The sequence below is a fragment of the Sphaeramia orbicularis genome, chromosome 5 (genome assembly GCF_902148855.1).
Source record: "Sphaeramia orbicularis chromosome 5, fSphaOr1.1, whole genome shotgun sequence".
Lineage (NCBI taxonomy): Eukaryota > Metazoa > Chordata > Actinopteri > Kurtiformes > Apogonidae > Sphaeramia > Sphaeramia orbicularis.
In genome coordinates, this window is record NC_043961.1 from 6,919,816 (window position 1) to 6,938,144 (window position 18,329).

At 39.9% G+C, this 18,329-nt stretch overlaps 2 protein-coding genes across 2 annotated transcripts; one reads left to right on the forward strand and one right to left on the reverse strand.

Annotated features, from left to right (window-relative positions):
* Window positions 1–3,170: 3,170 nt before the first annotated feature.
* LOC115418993 (uncharacterized protein C1orf50 homolog) lies at window positions 3,171–9,330 on the forward strand. The gene is made up of 5 exons (XM_030133570.1): window positions 3,171–3,312; window positions 5,587–5,702; window positions 5,796–5,882; window positions 5,970–6,101; window positions 8,322–9,330. Exons 1-5 carry the CDS (start codon window positions 3,267–3,269, stop codon window positions 8,505–8,507), a joined length of 567 nt encoding a protein of 188 aa, XP_029989430.1. The 5' UTR covers window positions 3,171–3,266; the 3' UTR covers window positions 8,508–9,330.
* LOC115418985 (AP-5 complex subunit beta-1-like) lies at window positions 9,213–18,071 on the reverse strand. The gene is made up of 3 exons (XM_030133562.1): window positions 17,780–18,071; window positions 12,383–13,177; window positions 9,213–11,344 (listed from the first exon to the last, which is right to left on the reverse strand). The coding sequence occupies exons 1-3, from the start codon at window positions 17,915–17,917 to the stop codon at window positions 9,440–9,442; spliced, it is 2,838 nt and encodes a 945-aa protein (XP_029989422.1). The 5' UTR covers window positions 17,918–18,071; the 3' UTR covers window positions 9,213–9,439.
* Between the last annotated feature and the right edge of the window lie 258 nt (window positions 18,072–18,329).

The window sequence follows — 18,329 nt, forward strand, 5'->3', positions numbered from 1 at the left end:
CTCCACGGAAAATTTGCGGAGTCTTTGCGTTCACAGTGTACATCCTTGCCTGGACACCTCGTCTCCATGGTGATGAGAAGACACTGACCCAGCACTTCACAGACCACACCCTTAAATACAGACCACACCCTTAAATTCAGGGTCTACTGATGGAACAGGAGCCCCAGCAGGTGGATGAAGGATCTGATTACTGAGGGAGGGGTCCGTGGACACACCAAAGCAGACCGGACCTCCACCTCCGCTTCCACCGCACGCATCAGGTGAGAGGAGGAGAGCGTCAGAGCTCAGGCAGGGGGGAAGTGGGCGGGGCTTTGGAGGGAGGTGGGTTGTTCATGTCAGATTTTTACGAAGTGCTGTGAGAAATGCCACATTGGTAGGTATACATTGGTGAATGTATATGCGTATGTATGTAATAGTGTATATATGTATTGTACATGTTTATGTAAGTGTATGTGCATGGGTATGTATAGGTGTGTAGATGTATATGTATAGATATATGTATGTATAGATGTGTATGTATGTATAGGTAGGGGTATATGTATGCATGCATGCATGCATGTATGTGTGTGTGTGTATACAGTAATGTATATATGTCTGTACGTATATATGTGTATGTATGTATGTTTGTATGTATGTATATGTGTATATGTGTAGGTATGTATATTTGTATATGTTGTTAGTTTAGACAAAGGGGTGAGAGCTAATAGCTCTGCTTCTTCTCACTCCTTTCGAATATTGATTTTTTTCTTTGTCTTTTTGTGTGTGTTATAATTTTATGCTTCCTTGAATTTTCATTTCTGTATTATGTTGGTGCAAATAAGTCAGTTAGTAGCAGTCAGGAAGCTTGTATCATTTCTGTATTCGAAATAATCAATTAAAAATAAATAAAACTAGAAGCACTCAGAGAGCGCAGAACCTCCGCCAAGGCTGATCAGTGCCCCCCCACCCCCCCGTGGGCCCCCCACCCCCGATCACCACCAAAATTTAATCATTTCTTCCTTATCCCATTTCCAACAAACCCTGAAAATTTCATCCAAATCTGTTCATAACTTTTTGAGTTATGTTGCACCTAACGGACAGACAAACAAACAAACAGACAGACAAACAAACAAACAAACCCTGGCAAAACATAACCTCCTTGGTGGAGGTAATAAAATAAACTTGTATTTTAATCCATAACTTCAGTGTGGGAGAATCAGATGATGAACTCTGAAGACAAAAACATGACCCTTATTATTAAAGAATTATTAAAATTTTTCATGTTATTGTTAATGGACCACTGAAAAACAAACTTTGCAGTTATTATTTCAACCTAGTTGAAGCATTTCAGGCATTCAGGGAATTTTAATTAATCAGTTTATTTACTTAAAACCAAGATGAAAACTGTTGGAAGCACTACAGGGTGACCCAAAAAAAAAAGTTTACACTGCCATAATACAACTTCAATGCCATGTTTATTCATCTTAGAATTAGAATTAACCACAAATTATACATTATTGTAAAGAGCATGTACAGTAGATTCTACTTTTCAATGTGTCCTCCCTTAAGTGTCACAACAGCCTCCAGGCGCCTGCGGAATGCTTGGCAGGTCTTCTTTATGTAGGATGCTGTCATCTTTTCCCAAGATCTAACAATGGACCTCTCCAAGGCTGCCACAGAAGGGTGTGGCTTCTTACAGGCACTGTCCTCCACAGTTGCCCATATGCTATAATCCAGGGGATTAAGATCTGGACTCTGGGGTGGCCACATATCCTTGGACCAGAATGCCTGCAAGTTGGCATCCAACCATTCCTGAGTCCTTTTGGAGGTGTGTGCTGGTGCACCGTCCTGCTGGAACACATAATTCCCATCCGGGTAGTTGGCAAGGATCCATGGCTTGACTTTATCATTCATAATATCCAGATATTTGTCCGTGTTGATGCGCACATCCTGAAGGAATGAACACTGGAGGCATCTTCTTTCCATCTGATGAGATGAGGCCAAAAACCGTGACAGAAGCTGGGTGTTCTGTAGTGTTGGCATACTTTACATTATCAGGGACATCTGAAGGATCACCTCCAATCCATCGGTCATTTCTGCGGTTGGGGATTGCATCCACAGTAAAAAATCTTTTCAGCTGAGAACAAGATCGCACCACCTGCTGCAGCATGCTTGACATCTTTCAACAACACCTTGGACCGACTGACCGACTTTCTTGTTGAGCCTCAGTAAGCAGTGGAACCTTTACTCTGGCCCTGGACTTCATGTTCAGATCATTCTTGATGAGCCGTTGCATTGATGAGCAGCTCACATCAAGCTCACGTGCCATCTTTCTCATGGACCTCACAGGATTTGTCTTGATGTGCCGTTTGACCTTGTCAATCAGTTTTTGGTCCGCACAGATCGGGGACGACCAGACCCAGGTTTTCGTGAGGCTGTTCCAGTATCTTTCATCTTGTTTTAATTTTGTAGACTGCACATCTGGATATTCCCAGTTTTGCTGCAATCTCAGTGGGTGTCAGACCGGCACGCAGCAATTCAGGTACAGCTAAAGTTTTCTTCATTTTCAACAGAAGCACATGAATTGGAGAGAAGAGAAATTACCAGCTGCATTGAGTGACCTTAATGAATCACTGAAGCATGACAACTTAGTTAGATATGCTCCAATGGCTTTTAAACAAGCAGTCAACTGAGTGTACACTTTTTTTTGGGTCACCCTGTAAAATAAAAAAAACTGTTTTGTTCCTTAACTATGTCAATTTGATTTTAGACTTTTACAAGAAAGTATATTATGCTTTAAGAGAGGATCTTCGCTGTAACTTAAACTTCTGCAGTTTATGTGCTTTTCAGAATTATTTAACACACGTGTTTGTTTTTTCGGTGATATGTAATCTTGTTTAGTAACAGATCTCGCCCCTTTAAATGCTCGGTAGTTCAGCGGGACTGCCTAACGAGAAACACCGGTGAAAGTAAAAATAAAAAAACAAAATATACCGTATAAAAACTAAATACTTCCTACAATCAGCGTCTAAAATGTATAAATTGAATGAACGAACTCGTAGTCTTAAATGTCCACCGATAGTACGACTTAAATTAAAGTATTTTATACAGGCAAAAATTAAGACAGCCTTTGTGGGTAAAAGTGGGCGGAGATTAAGGACCCCATGGAACCGCTGGTAAATATGGTGCAACGTTAGCTGTTACAAAACCGGCAGGTGGACGGAGCAGATATATTTAGAAAAAAAAAAACATTCACTGGGATTTAATTGAAGCTGAAATAGAAGAAAATGGACCGGACTGTGAGTCTACTCGACCAACACTCCAAAACTCCAGGTAAAGTTAAAAAAAAAAAAAAAATTACATATGAAGCTAATAGTGAAGCTGTCAAAGTTTACAAGCAAATGAATGTTTTGACTTCACTAAGTAATGACATTTATATTAACGGATATTTATGAATGTTTATAAGTTAAACCAGTCCAGAGTAAAGTTAACTAGTCTGACACAGAAAGAGAAATGACTTTAAATCAGTAGATTCTGTTCATGTAACCTGACAAGAGCTGCTGTGAATTCAAGCAGCTGCTGAGGTTTGAAAAACAGAAGAATGAATAAAAAATTTAAGTATAATACACATCTATGGAATAATATATGTCCAGAACTTCAATCAACATCTTCATCATTATTTGAAAAGCAGCTGAATAGGACTGTAATTTACGAAAAAAATGTAAGGCTTCATATCATTTGTATTTTTTATTTTTACTTTTAATTATTTCAGTTATATCGTATTTTCATTCTTTATTTCTTTTTTGTGTATTGTTTATTTCTGGGGAGGTGTTTATATAAGCATTTTTGGGCATCTATCCTCTCCTGCATAATGCTGTTAAAGCATGATAATTTAAAAAAAATAAAATACAATTCTTGTTTGTGATGTGCATATAATACTAAATGAATTATAATTATAATATTTAACAAATTAATCAAACACTTTCATACAGTCACAGCATGTACTTATCATTTGTCAATGATACAAATTGAGATCATAAGTGAACAATATTTGAAATCATTACACATCTGATATTTTCACTTTGAAGATTTCCACATTTTCTTATTAAAATTAAATAAAGGAAGTGACAAAAAATAATTATGATGATGACATAAAAAATCAATTTAAGCTGCAGAGAATTATTCTTTAAAATTCACTTTTCTTATTTCCTACTAAGGAGTTACAGAAAATACAGTGAATTCTACTTAAAGCAGAACCATGCTTGGCAAATGAAATGAAAATATAGTAATTACATTCTTTAGGATTCATTGCTGTAGAAAATGTGGTCTTATTATAATCAACTTTCTCTTCCAAAACACAAAAGGATGAGCAGCAATAATAAAGTAAATGTGTAACTGTCTCTGTTTAATATTTAAAAAGTTGGTTTAATCTGTACCAGTCAGTTTAGGAGGCTACAGGGTAAATCCTGTCCACTCTACTTATGTACAGAATGTTTCAGATGTTTATTGCATCACACCACCTACTATTCTAAGAACAGCTGAAAGTACTGAAACCACAGTGCAAATAAAACCACTGCTTTCAAAACCTTCAGTAAAAGTAAATGATAGTAATGATACTTTCTTAATGGTGAAGATTAAGAAAGAATCATCAACGAAATGAAAGAACGAAAAGTCACTGTGCAGTCACACCCCATGTCAGAGTTTTAGTATTATATATGTTTTTTGTATTTGTGTGTGCTATATTTATTCCTATACATGTTTAAGGTTCAGCTTGTTTAACAACTTAATAAATTGTCGTAAGTTTAATCCACAGCAATGCATCATATTCTATTAGATCATAGTTTGTTTTTCTTAAGAAGGAGAAAAAAATCTTAAGTTAACATAAAAGAACACTTCATTCCTTAGGCTGTGTCATACAGAAGAGGAGTAGGACAACTGGAAAAACAAAATTAAGGTCCAATATATTTTTTTATTATTATTCTGAAAAAAAAAAGTCAGAATTCTGTCAAACTTTGAAAAGTCAACTTTTTTCTCAGAATTCTGACTTTTTTTTCATAATAATTTCTCATGATTCTGAGAAAAAAGTTTGACAAGAAATTATTATAAGAAAAAAGTCACAATTCTGAGAAAAAAAGTTTGACTTTTTTCTCAGAATTCTGACCTTTTTTTCTCATAATTTCTCACGATTTTTAGAAGAAAAGTTTGATTTTTTTCCCCCAGAATTCCAACTTTTTTCTCATCATAATAATAATAATAATAATAATAATAATAATAATAATAATAATAATAATAATAATAATAATAAAAATAAAATTGGACCTTAAGTTTATTGTATTTTTTCCAGTGGTCCTACTCCTCTTCTTTCGTATCACAAATATACAAAATCAACACATTTGTGGATAAGTGACTTTCAGGAAGGGGCAATAAACTATAACATGAAAAAAAACTAAAGCTGTCAGTTGAGTTGTAGTTCATTAAATCCATAAAATACAAACATTAATATGAAGTCTCTCTGTTTGTCCATTATCTGCACCAGCTGCTTTTCTCTTGCGTACGTTCTTAAATGTTGGGAGTGGATATTCATGGTGGTCCTGTGTGTGTTTGCAGTCACTCTGGTTGAGAGCAGCAGCGCCCCCGGTGGTCTGGAACTGGTCAGCTCCTATCAGACCAACAGGGTGGGAGACCCCATGGACCTGGTGGCTCTGGCAGCACAAGTACAGAAGGTGTGGACTCGAACCAGTAAAAGGAAATGCAGATGGCAGCCATATTCACCGCTGTACCCTCATATTCTATTTATAATGTGTTAATTTTCTCAGGGAGATGATTTTATCAAAGCTAACGCCTGCAACAAGCTGACAGTCATCGCCGATCAGATCAGATACCTACAGGAACAGGCGAGAAAGGTAAGAGCATCAGCAGAACCGCCTCAAATGTAACAAGAGGATGTCCAAACGGGCTCCCAGTTCAGGCGTTTTCTTCTGTCCTGGAAGGTTTTGGAAGAGGCTAAAAGAGACGCTGACCTCCATCACGCTGCCTGTAACATCGTGAAGAAACCAGGGAACATGTACTACCTCTACGAACGGCCGTCAGGACAGAAATACTTCTCCATCATCTCTCCTAAGGTTTGTTTTCAAGGTTCAGATACATTTTTCAAGGTCAAATTCAAGCACTTTTAAGGGTCAATTTCACATTTTTCCAGCACAACACCTTATCACTGCGGTCAAATACATACAGTCATGGAAAAATTATTAGACCACCCCTCATTTTCTTCAATTTCTTGTTCATTTTAATGCCTGGTCCAACTAAAGGTCCATTTGTTTGGACAAATACAATGAAAACAACAAAAATAGCTCATAGTAGTTTAATTTCAGAGCTGATATCTATCCATTTAACATGTTTTCTTGATAAAAAACCAAATCACTTCAGTTCTTACACCAATAGCTATGACAAAAACAGTGTTTCAGACATTCCATGTTTTCATTTCTGTCTGTTTAGTCACATGATACACACAGGAGTAAGTGCTGGATTGCATAACCATTGTTTTTGATGACTTTTGATGGTCTAATCATTTTTTTTTCGCGACTGTATGTACAGGAATACATATACTCATAATTTATTTATTTTTTTTAACTTTTTATCACAGCGATGTACATTGTATTATGGTGTAAACGTCTAAAATTATGTTTCAGAATAGCAAAAAGTTTAGAAATTAAAGGAGAAAAAAGGGAAGCTACTTGGTGTTCTTCAGATACTCTGTAAAAATGTACCTAGAGTTGACCTGAGAACACCCACTAATGTTCCGTTTGACATAAAGTTTTATTTTTCAGAATGTATCACCTCTGTCAGTAGCTTTGGCATTTAACCTGGTAGAGTTAGTATGAAAAATAAGTAAATCACATCAGTTATAACTGCAAGCACTTCAACTAAAATTCAAGCACTTTTCAGACATTGAAAACACACTGAAATTCAAGCATTTTCAAGGATTTCAAGCACCATATGAACCCTGTTGTTTTTTTATGTATTATTAATATTATGTCAATAACATCAAACTCAGATGTTATGTCACTGACTTAACTTCAGTAGTTACAAAATGCCGTCAGAGTTTTAGTTTCATAACATTCTCCTCCTGTGAACAACACGTGTAGGTCTGACCAACAGCTGTGTGTGTGTGTGTGTGTGTGTGTGTGTGTGTGTGTGTGTGCGTGCGTGCGTGCGTGCGTGCGTGTGTGGTGTTCAAAGTTCATGTAACTGAGGACGTGATAGAGAAGCAGCAGCTGAAACAGCCAGTTCACATTGGATCTGACCGGTAGATTAGTACGATTAGATTAGTTCAATTATAGTGACAATGAGAGAGAAAAGATTTTCAGAAAATACCAACATTGAATGAAATACAGCAAAATAAAAAAACCAAAAAAACAACAACATACATTTAATGAAACAAAGTTTAACAAATGCTTCAGGAAACATGACGTTGTGCGGTGTCATATGTTGTTTGACCCTCAGGGCTACCGTATCTCTGAACTATGTGCAAGTACAAACCGGTTTCCTCTTGTTCTTAGAGTCAGAGGATCAGAACCAGAATCCTTTATTAATCCCAGAGGAAAATGTTGTTTTACAGTTGTTCCGTACAATAAAAATTAGCAGGAAAGAAATTATAAATACTACAAAGAAATACATAAAACTTAAGTAGTAACACTCCACAATTAGAACAGCGTAATTGTAGAATATTTATTTCTGATCTTTTTTCAGTGGCAGGTTTTGTACAGGTAGTTGAAATCCTTCAAACGGCTTGAATTTCAATGTTGTGTTTTCAAGGTCTGAAAAGTGATTAAATTTTAGTTTAAGTGCTTGAAAGGGTTTGCAATTCTGTGAGTTATTTATTTTCAACATTAACTCAAGCCAAAGCTACTTACACAGAGGTAATACATTTTAAAAAATAAAACTTCGTTACAAAATAAAATTCCCAGATGTTCTCAGGTCGACTCCAGGTACAGTTTTCCTGAGTGTGTCTGGAAAAACACCAAGTGACTTCCCTTTTTTTGGATAAAACTTTGTGTTCTCCTTTAATTTGTAAACTTTTTGCTATAATGAAACATAATTTTAGACACTTGCAGCATAATACAATGTACATTATTGTGAAAAAATTGGGAAAACTGAGTGTGTATGTATTCCTGTAGATATGTATTTTACCTCAGTGATAAGACGCTGTGCAGGAAAAAAACATAAAAATGACCCTTACTTATTGTGTACGAACCCTGCAGTTGTGATCCCAGACTGATTTATATGAGACACTTAATTCTCTAATTCTCCGTCTTACGCATAAACATCTGGTTCTGTTTCAGGAATGGGGTCCCAGCTGCCCTCATGTTTTCGTCGGTGCCTTCAAACTCCAGCATGACATGTCGTGGACGCCCGTGGACGAGGTGGAGAAAAGGGACGCAGAAATCGCCATCATGGACAAACTGCTGAGCCGGCAGACCGCCTTACCGCCGTATTCAGAACCCAACTTCAAAGGCCTGAACGAATGACGGACCCCTGGACCCGGACTGAACGAGTTTTATAAAAACGGCCATTTTAACTGAAGTCATTTTTATCAGAGCGTCACAGAGCACTTAAGTTTACGTACGTCTTACAGATTTCCGTAGCGTGGAACCCTTAACCCAGGTTCTTTGTGTCACCTGTTTGTGGACAATAATGTAAAATCAAATCTGAACTTTTTGGCTCAAGACGCCTTTATTACTGATAGTTCTAGTAATGGAACTAAAGAGTTAAGAGTCCTGTGGTGTTTATGTGGAAACAAACTGAAGTTATATTTACATTCAGTGTTTCCCACTGTCTTTAAGGCTTTACATTACGGCTGTTTTTAGACATAAAACGGTCACAAAATCACGAAGATATTAAGACAGTTTTCAGATGCAGCTGCTTTATTTACTCCAGAGTTCCAGTTTGTTTACCATCGCCCCGAATATCTCAACAAACGTCAGCTAAAGGTTCAACTTTCCAAACAAAAGGTGATTTCATCATCTAGTAATGCTTTGAAATGCTCAAAAGTTATAATATTGATTAATGGTAAGGATAATATCAGGTTCAATTTGTTATTTTTGCTTCCATGTATATTTTGATATTTGAGATGTTTTCAGTTTAACTTCTTCCAGTTTCAAAACCTACTTTCAGTGTCAGATCCATTTTCTGTTTTCAGATCTTCAAACAAAGACACACGAAGGAAATCAATGTGCAGTTTGTGAATTTATTCATAATTTGCCTTTCATTTACAAGCAGTAACATTTTATTCAATATTTTGTCATGAAAATTGCAGCAACACATTAAATTCAGTAACATTATTTGCAATTATCCAACTTCAATTATTTAATTTTTAGTTGAAATAAAGCTGTATTCAAGTGACAAATGTGATAGTTCTGTGAAATGTCTCATTAAATACCTGTCATTCGGCTACTTCCTGTCAGCTGTCGGTGACTTCCTGTCCTGTAACCATCAACAGGAATGAGCTGATGTGCGGCAGAAGTTGCCAGTTGTCTGTTGCTATGTTGAAGTGCACGGCGTCTTCCTCAGGCCTGATCTTCAGCAGCGTGTGAGAACGTGGTGGGAGGAAGATCAATACTTTGAGTTCGTCTTTATCACTGGGATGTGAAACGAGGTACGGCAGGAAGTGTTTCTGCACCAACTCGGAGAGGGCGTCCGTCTGCAGACGGCAGCAGAACAGACTCGTAGCGCTCTCTGCTCCGTCCTTCTCTTCGCAGTCGGTGCTGATTTCGTCCCATAATCCGTCAAACACCTTCAGTTTGGCGTTTCGTCCCCAGGTGGTCGGCGCGGGCAGAGACGTGAAGGTCTGCTGGAAGGTGATGTGGACGTCTGGGAGGACCGTGTGCCAGGAGAGTCCGTCCTGCGTGGTGAAGACGGCGCTGACGTGGAGCGCGGTCGGGTACGGCTGCCGAGGCTTCAGTCTGAGCTGCACGACAGGAGACGGACGCGCTCTGAAGAGACACGGCGCCGTGAGGTCGCTCAGCTCCTCGTAGTGGTCGTCCGTCAGGCTGAAGTGCAGGCGGACGCTGAAGAGCTGGTCGAAGCGAGCGTCCGAATCCTCTGTGTGGACCAGCTGGTAGTTTAGGACGATCTCAGAGACGAAGTCCCGACGGTCAAACTGAGCTCTGTACGCCTCCAGCGCCGTCTCGGGTTGATCTGGACCATCATCACCCCCTCCCACATCAGTGTCCTGCGTCCTGTGCGTCTCCACCAGATTAAATATGCGTTTGTCCGTGTGATGGACGGTCAGAACGCTCACCAGCCCCTCGCTCTCGGCCACGATTCCAGACAGCGTTCGCTTCTTGACCTCCCGTCCTTCCAGAGCCGCACCTTGCGCCAACATCCCTGCCAGTTTCTCCCTGGACAGAGTAGTGAGGAGGGTGTAGTAGAGGCGGGCGTGGTCCTGGATGTCCGTGTCTCCGTAACGGCAGGCGAGGTGCTGCAGGACATCAGCCAGAGGGATCAGCAGCGAGTCCAGGCTCGGGTGGACGAGCAGGCGGCGGCAAACGGCTAGGACGCTGTTCCCCAAACGCCAGTTGCCATTGACGCACAGCGACGAGGATGACGGAGTGACGATGCTGGACAGGAAGCGGAGGGTGGTCTGCTGGGGGATGTCGCCCTCCTCCGCCACCCGCCCCAGCATCTTCAGGTGCCAGCTGAGGTCGTGCAGGGTCAGTTTAGCCAGAGGCCCCTCGGTGATTCCTCTCTGTAAAGCTTTGAGGAGTCCCAGAGTCCAGGTGGATTCTGGGAGCCTGTCCTGGGTCTGGTCGGCCAGGTTGATGAGGTGGGGGGCCAGGTGGGCGTGGTGGAGGTACAGGTCACACAGCAGCTCCGTCAGCCGGTCCGAGTAACGCTGCACGTGGCAGAAGTAGAACAGAAACAGGAAGGCGGCTCGGAAGAAAGTGGTCACAACGTCTCGGCTGCCTCCGTTCTCCACGATGCGGATCAGAGAAACCAGGTGTTCATACAGGTAGGCCAGGCCCCGCCCCTCCTCCTCCTCCCCGTTCTCCAGGTACACCAGGGACAGCAGGTTGAGGCGGGCCAGCATCGAGGCGCTGTCGTTGAACACCGTCGGCACCAGCGCCGCCGCCAACCGGGGCGTCAGCAGCACGGGCGGGCCTTCGTCGCCGTCTCCGCAGCTGATTGGTCGGTTCTCAGGGAAGTGCAGGATGCAGTCCATGTAGAACAGCTTCTCGGGCGTGGTCAGCAGGGGATGCTGGGAAAGGACAACCAGGCGTTTGAGCATGAACGCCTCATCCTCTGCGCTGAACAGACAGTCAGTGAACGCACTCTTCATCAGCAGAGTGGTGTGAAGAAGACAAACCTGGAAACACACACACACACACACACACACACAGTTCACTTCTAAATCACAAAAACAGTTTCACATTTTTTTTTATCCTCAGTAGTTACGAAAGAAGCTTATAGTTTCATCTACAATCGAATGATTATTTTAATTTATTTTATTTACTTGATCAATTAAAATATAAAATTTTTTAAAAGCCTCAACATCTTGTTTATCTCATGAACTATAGCAGAGGTGTCAAATATACGACCCACGGACCAAAACAAGGCCATCAAAGGTTCTAATCTGGCCTGTGAGATGGATTTGCGAAGTGCCAAATTACACTGAAGATGTTAACAGTCAAAGTCAGTCATTTAGTTACAAATACCAAACTCCAAAATTGTATCAATATTTTGCCTGAAACTAAATATTTTGTGCCTTTGTAGATTCACTTTTATCTCTAATCCACGTGTATAAATGATAACTTGAGACTAATACTGTTAAAATTGCACTTATTTTTCTTAAGAAGTTAGGTTTTTTCATGTTAAACATTTTTTTGTGAACAAAAAGTTTGAAAATGACAACATTTTCAGAATTTAATTTTACTTAGAGGATTATTTATACGTCATTATACTATTATTTTACTGGTCCGGTTGATCTTAGATTGGGCTGTACTATGAACTGAACTAAACTGAGACTGACACCCCTGAACCACAGAATACATACATATAAAAGTATGAGTGAAAAGCACATAACAGCATTTCCAACGTGATATCATAAATTGCGTAAATATACACGCCACTTTTAATTGGCATGTTATCTGTACACATTGTAAGCTTTCCGTGTGTATGTTCCTGCTGTGTCAAATACCACGCGATTAGCGATTACATTTAAGTTTAGGTTTAGGAGTTACAAATATGTAAATCTGAGATCTTGGCATAAATTGACACACAATCCAATGGCATTGAATAACACACAAAACGATGAAAATACGTACATATATCACGCCAATTACCATAACAACTGCTGTTACATATAATGCAATTTCATGAGATGAGTCTGGCATGTCATACAAACCTCGGTGGTTCCAAGAAGTCGCAGCAGCTGAGCTCTGAATACGACAGGAGGAATTCCTGGTACCATGGCAACCACCTCTATGAGTCTGTGGAGCAGAGCGGACTGACACAGTGGGGTGAGCAGGTACGACTCCTCCAGCAGCGACGACAGCACTGAGCGCAGCTCTTTACAGTCCGGCCCCGTGTGCAGGGTCGGCACCGAACCCATGGGACCCAGGACCAGGGACCACAGTGCACCCGAGTCCTGGTCCTTCAGCTGACCTGAATGCTGGTCCGCTTCACATGCGATGGAAGCGTTTCCATCCAGAACGGCTTTAAGCTGCTTTGCACCAGCTCCTGGTTCCTGTGTGAGCTGATAAACAGCGTTCCTTAGGACCAGAGTGTGGAGTTCTGTGTACACCTGGTGAAGCCTGGACGTCTCTCGTTGGCGAAGCCCGCTCAGAAGCTCCAGACGCTGGGACAGAAGGCCAGGACAACAGGCCTCCAGCTCCCTGAGGCAGTCACAGGCCGTGGCCCGAACAGAGCGAACGGCGCCGTCAGCGTGGAGGTCAGTGGTGTCCTGGACGAGCTGGAGGAGCAGGTCCAGGAAGTCCTGACACGCACAGGAACGCTGGTTCACACAGTTAGTACAGACCAGCACAGAGGTGATGGCCAGGAGGAGGTGACAGCGAAAATGGACGCACTTGGGAGGAGACTGGGCGAAGACGGACATGAGCTCCAGGACCGTCTCCTCACCCACAGAGTCTGAAGGACACAGCAGGTGTGGGTGTTCACACAGAGGGGACAGAAGGAGGACCTGAGGACAGACCAAGGTTTTTATCATTAACAAAAACTAACGAAATGACGAAAACTAGAATTGAAAAAACATTTTTGTTAACTAAAATAAATAAAAACTATAATTAAAAGAAAAAAAACAATAACTAACTGAAACTGTATTGTGTGCTTACAAACCTAACTTAAACTTATGGATAAAATTCCCTTTGTTTTCATCTTTGTCAATGTCGGATTGGTACGAAATCAATTTATTTCCCTCAAGGAATTTTAGCTGGTGGCACCATATGATATTTAACGGCCCATCACTTGTGGTTTCCAGTTGTCTTCTGGTCCCCACTCTACCTGGAAACATGGAGACTAAAGTTGGGAGAAAGCAGCAGAGTCCTGTCTGGGATTTATTTGAACACGACGGAGAAGAAGAGAAAAGAAGAAAAAAGAAGAAAAAACTAAGCATTTAGAAAAAAACAAAAACTACTAAAAACTAGCAAACCTGCTCTAAAAACAAATTAAAACTAACTGAATTACAGAAAAAAAAGCGTAAACTAAATAAAACTAAACTATAATGAAAAATCCAAAACTATCAGAACCTTGGGACAGACACAGAGGACAGGGTCAACACACAGGACACAGAGTGAGAGAGTGATACTGACTTTGACAACATTAAAATGAAGAAAATGAACAGAATAATATCAGACCGTCCAGGTGTGTTTGCATCTTATGTGTTTTACAATAATTTCATCTTGTTGAGTCTTTTAGAGCTATTAGAATAAGTAATAAAGTAGGATATTTTGAAGCAACTAATAATTTATTTATTCAACTTAATACCTTGAAATTGCTGGATACTGTATATATTAAAATATTAGAGATGATTTATAAAGTAAAAAATAATATTGTTCCAAATACCGTTCAAGAGTTCTATAAATTGAGAGAGAGTAAATATAATTTAAGAGGTCTTTATATTTTTGAAAGTATCAAAGTGAAGACAAATGTGAAGTCCAGATGTATTTGGGTTGTGGGTGTGAAATTATAGGATGGACTTGATGATGAATTTAAGTCGTTCACTTCTCTGATAAAGTTTAAAAAATGCCTTAAGTATACGATCATTCGGGAATATTAAATGGAGATGGTAGATGTGTTTTTGTTTTGTTATTGATTCTTTTGTTATAATGACAATGCTCAATGATGTAAACATTTAAATTAACATAAGCGGTGTGTCAGGTGAGAAGGAGAGGCAAAAAATAAACTGCTTCTGGCCTATTCCTTTTTTTTGGTTTTTGTGTTTATTGTGGTTGTTGTACTGTGTGTGGTGATTACTGTACAAACCAAAAATAAACCACTCATTCATTTTATTCATTTTCGTCTTTGTTTTACTTCTACTCTCTGAAAGGACACACAGGACACTGAGGGTGTGAATAAACAGAATGTGTGGAGCCTCCACCATAAAGAGGAACATACTCATGCACCATGTGCACTTTACATCATGTACATTTAATATTTTTTATTAGTGTATCGTCTACTTATTGTATATACACTGCATTTTATTGGACTATTTCTTTTGCATTTTAATCGTATTTTAACTGGATTTTAAAACTGTATTTTATTTTGCATTTTTACTTGGTTTTAACTGTTTTGCACTGTAAAGCACTTTATGACTCCCTGTCTGTGAAAAGTGCTCTATAAATAAAACTTACTTTAATTGGACTTCATTCAACTTTTTTTTTTTTTTTTTTTGCGACTTCCGAGGAAGATGCTGCTGCTGCTGAGAATAGTTCTATTAAATTAAATTATTTTAAAACCACTACCATCTGACTGTTTTTTCCACCTTGTATTCTCTGGTCTGCCTAAAAAGTCAAACAGACGACTGCAGCTGATCCAGAATGCAGCTGCTCCAGTCCTCATTAAGACCAAGAGAGTGGACCACATCAGTCCACTTCTGAGGTCTCTACACTGGACCACATCAGTCCACTTCTGAGGTCTCTACACTGGACCACATCAGTCCACTTCTGAGGTCTCTACACTGGACCACATCAGTCCACTTCTGAGGTCTCTACACTGGCTCCCTGTCTCTCAGAGAATAGACTTTAAAATTCTCTTGCTAGCATATAAAGCACTGAATGGTTTAGGCCCAAAATCCATCAGAGACTTTCTAGTCCAGTATGAACCCTCCAGACCACTAAGGTGGTCTGGTGCAGGTCTGCTCTGTGCTCCAGAAGTCAGAACTAAACATGGAGAATCAGTGTTCAGTTTCTATGCTCCGTATATGTGGAACAAACTACCTGAAAATATCAGGTCTGCTGAGAGTCTGAGTTCTTTTAAGTCCAGGTTAAAGACTCACTTGTTCACTGCTGCCTTTGACTAAAAGGTTTTTACTTTTTAGATTTTATATTCTCCTTCCAAACTCTGCACTGCAACTCTTACTTTAATATGAGTGTGTTTTTATGTTTTTGGGTTTTATGTGTTGTTTTCTTACTTGGCTGTTTTTAATCACCTTTTACATGTTTCTTTTATAACGTTTTAAATGTGTTTCTTTTTCCCTGTCGTATTTCAATGTCCTGTGTGAAGCGTCTTGAATTGCCTTGTTGCTGAAATGTGCTAAACTAGGGTGGTCCAACAATCCTGGTAAAAAATAAAGTTTCAGATCACCTCAATTAGAACCCTGCATTAGGTTTTGGCATTCAAAAGATGATTTAGGAAAATATTTGGAAGAAAAAGGAGATGTTTTAGAGGTTGCACAAAGCCTCTACATCACAGCATGGTTTGAAGCCCCATGACCAGCGAAAAGCCCCTGCAAATGATTTGGCATTCCTTAAAAAGTTGTCAGTATGAAAATTCAGTTGTCAAGAAAGCAGCCTTAACAGCTTTCGGCCGACATCTGTGGTACTGGAGTGAAGAACTGGTTGTCCTGGCATTCTTCCACTCCAGTGTGACACAAGAGCAGAAGCAGCTGATGGTTCACAACATGATGGAACATGAAGGTTCAGAGGTTCCACTAAAGCGTTGGGATGCCCTTAATCCAGCAGATTATGAAGGGAAGCAGATCAGGGATTTTGTCACCACCAGCACCATGCGTTTCTTTGAAACTTTGGATCTGCCACAAACATTCTTCAGAATTCCTGCAGAAGACTGGGCTGATGATGCAGACTTTCAGAAGGCTGTGAAAATTGTGCATTCTAGAAAAGTTGTCAGTGATGTTTCTGAAAGAGGGGTGAAGCTTATTCAAGACTTCAGCTGTAGCCAAACAACAAATGAAGATCACAAACAGCACTGGCTCCAAGTTGTCAAAGAACACAGGAACATTTTTTGTAATTTCAATAAAGCGACAGTGGTTGCTGGACTTTCTAAGAAACATTTTTATGCGAGTTGCAGTTTGACTTTGAGAATAAAATTACAAATTATTCTCATATGCTTTATTCATTTGGCTAGTTATGTTAAAGTATATAGAGCAATCTGCACGTGTCTGTGCAACCTCTAAATATTAATTAATTTGCATAAAATTTGGATCGAAGTAATTTGACCAGATATGGAACCAAATGCAGGGTTCTAATCCAGAGAATCTTTTTTAAAAAAAATTTTTTTTTGGACCACCCTACCCTATACAAATAAACTTACCTTGCCTTCAGGACTAAATAACAGCCATTAACTTTAAAAAATAATAATCCTTTGTCTAATTACCCAGTAAAGGCTCAGTCCTCTGTGGATCTGTGGACTATACTCTCACAGTTTTTGTTGGTTTTATTGTGATGTTCGAGGATGTGCCGAGGCTTCAAAGCGTGTGTCGAGTAACGGAGGGGGCGTTTCCGTGAAGCATGTATCGAGGCTTGCTTCATTTAGGGGAGGAGCCGAAAATGATGACGTCCAAAGCCTCGCTGCCCAGCTGTACCGACTTTATTCTAGTTAATCAACGACTTTATCCTCATTAATCAACGACTTTATTCTCGTTAAATAATGACTTTATTCTCATTAATTAACGACTTTATTCTCATTAAGTAACGACTTTATTCTCATTAATTAACGACTTTATTCTCGTTAAATAGTGACTTTATTCTCATTAATTAACGACTTTATTCTCGTTAAATAATGACTTTATCCTCATTAATCAACGACTTTATTCTCGTTAAATAATGACTTTATTCTCATTAATTAACGACTTTATTCTCGTTAAATAATGACTTTATCCTCATTAATCAACGACTTTATTCTCGTTAAATAATGACTTTATTCTCATTAAGTAACGACTTTATTCTCATTAATTAACGACTTTATTCTCGTTAAATAATGACTTAAAAAAAAAAAAAAACTACGACTTTATTCTCGTTAATGACTTTTTTTCTTTTTTTTTTTTTTAACTACGACTTTATTCTCGTGGTGACAAGCGTGTTTTTTTTTTTTTTTTTTTCGTATGTGGCCCTAATACGCCGTCGTACCCAAGAGCCATACCAGATGCACAACTTCAACGCATCACACCTTGTATGGTTCACACTCAGCCGCCTGTGGTTCCACACCTGGCCAGTAGGTGGTTTCATGTGCACATGAAGCCTCGAGAAATGACCTCTTTCTCGAACCCTTTGGCTCAAGGTGGTTCAATGCCTCCTGAGGCTTCATCTCAACATCACTACGGTTTTACCTTGACATTGTAAGAGGCTCGGTCATCCCGGAGCTCCCGGAGCAGTTCGGCCAGGAAGGTCTCGGCTGTGGTCCCGGAGAGGAAGCGGCTCGGACTGCGGCCGAAGGCGGGGATCCTTTCGGTCCAGTTCACCGCCATGACCGCTCAGGTTCAGGCCGACACGAGCTACGGTTCAGCGGCTCATTCCGTGTGAGGTCACCGCAGGTCATAACCCTCCTTTAAACAGTCAAAGCACAGAGAAAGTCAACCACAAACGCAGACATGAACAGCTGTAGTTGTGCAGTCCCGTGACTTCCGTGTTTAGTCACGTGGACGCCGGTGGAGTGTGGCGTTGTCGCCCCCTGCTGCTCAGGAGTAGATACAACCACACAAAATGGGAAAAGATACAGGATTTATTTATTTATTCTTTTTTTTTTCATTGAACTAGTGAAAAGTACAAACTCTCAACGAGGATATTAATGCAGTAATACAAATGAACATAAGTAAAATAAAGTACAAAAAAATCATGGGGATATATAAGGCAAGAGCGAAAATACATTCAAATCCAACA

Excerpts from the sequence above, each read along its gene's own strand:
- LOC115418985 (XM_030133562.1), bottom strand. The coding sequence starts at position 17,917 with ATGGCGGTGAACTGGACCGAAAGGATCCCCGCCTTCGGCCGCAGTCCG. Across the intron at positions 13,178-17,779 it reads GAGCCTCTTACAATGTCAAG|GTCCTCCTTCTGTCCCCTCT; the intron begins GTAAAACCGTAG and ends GTCTGTCCTCAG. Across the intron at positions 11,345-12,382 it reads GACTTCTTGGAACCACCGAG|GTTTGTCTTCTTCACACCAC; the intron begins GTTTGTATGACA and ends GTGTGTTTCCAG.
- LOC115418993 (XM_030133570.1), top strand. The coding sequence starts at position 3,267 with ATGGACCGGACTGTGAGTCTACTCGACCAACACTCCAAAACTCCAG. Across the intron at positions 5,703-5,795 it reads TGGCAGCACAAGTACAGAAG|GGAGATGATTTTATCAAAGC; the intron begins GTGTGGACTCGA and ends TAATTTTCTCAG. Across the intron at positions 6,102-8,321 it reads TCTCCATCATCTCTCCTAAG|GAATGGGGTCCCAGCTGCCC; the intron begins GTTTGTTTTCAA and ends GTTCTGTTTCAG.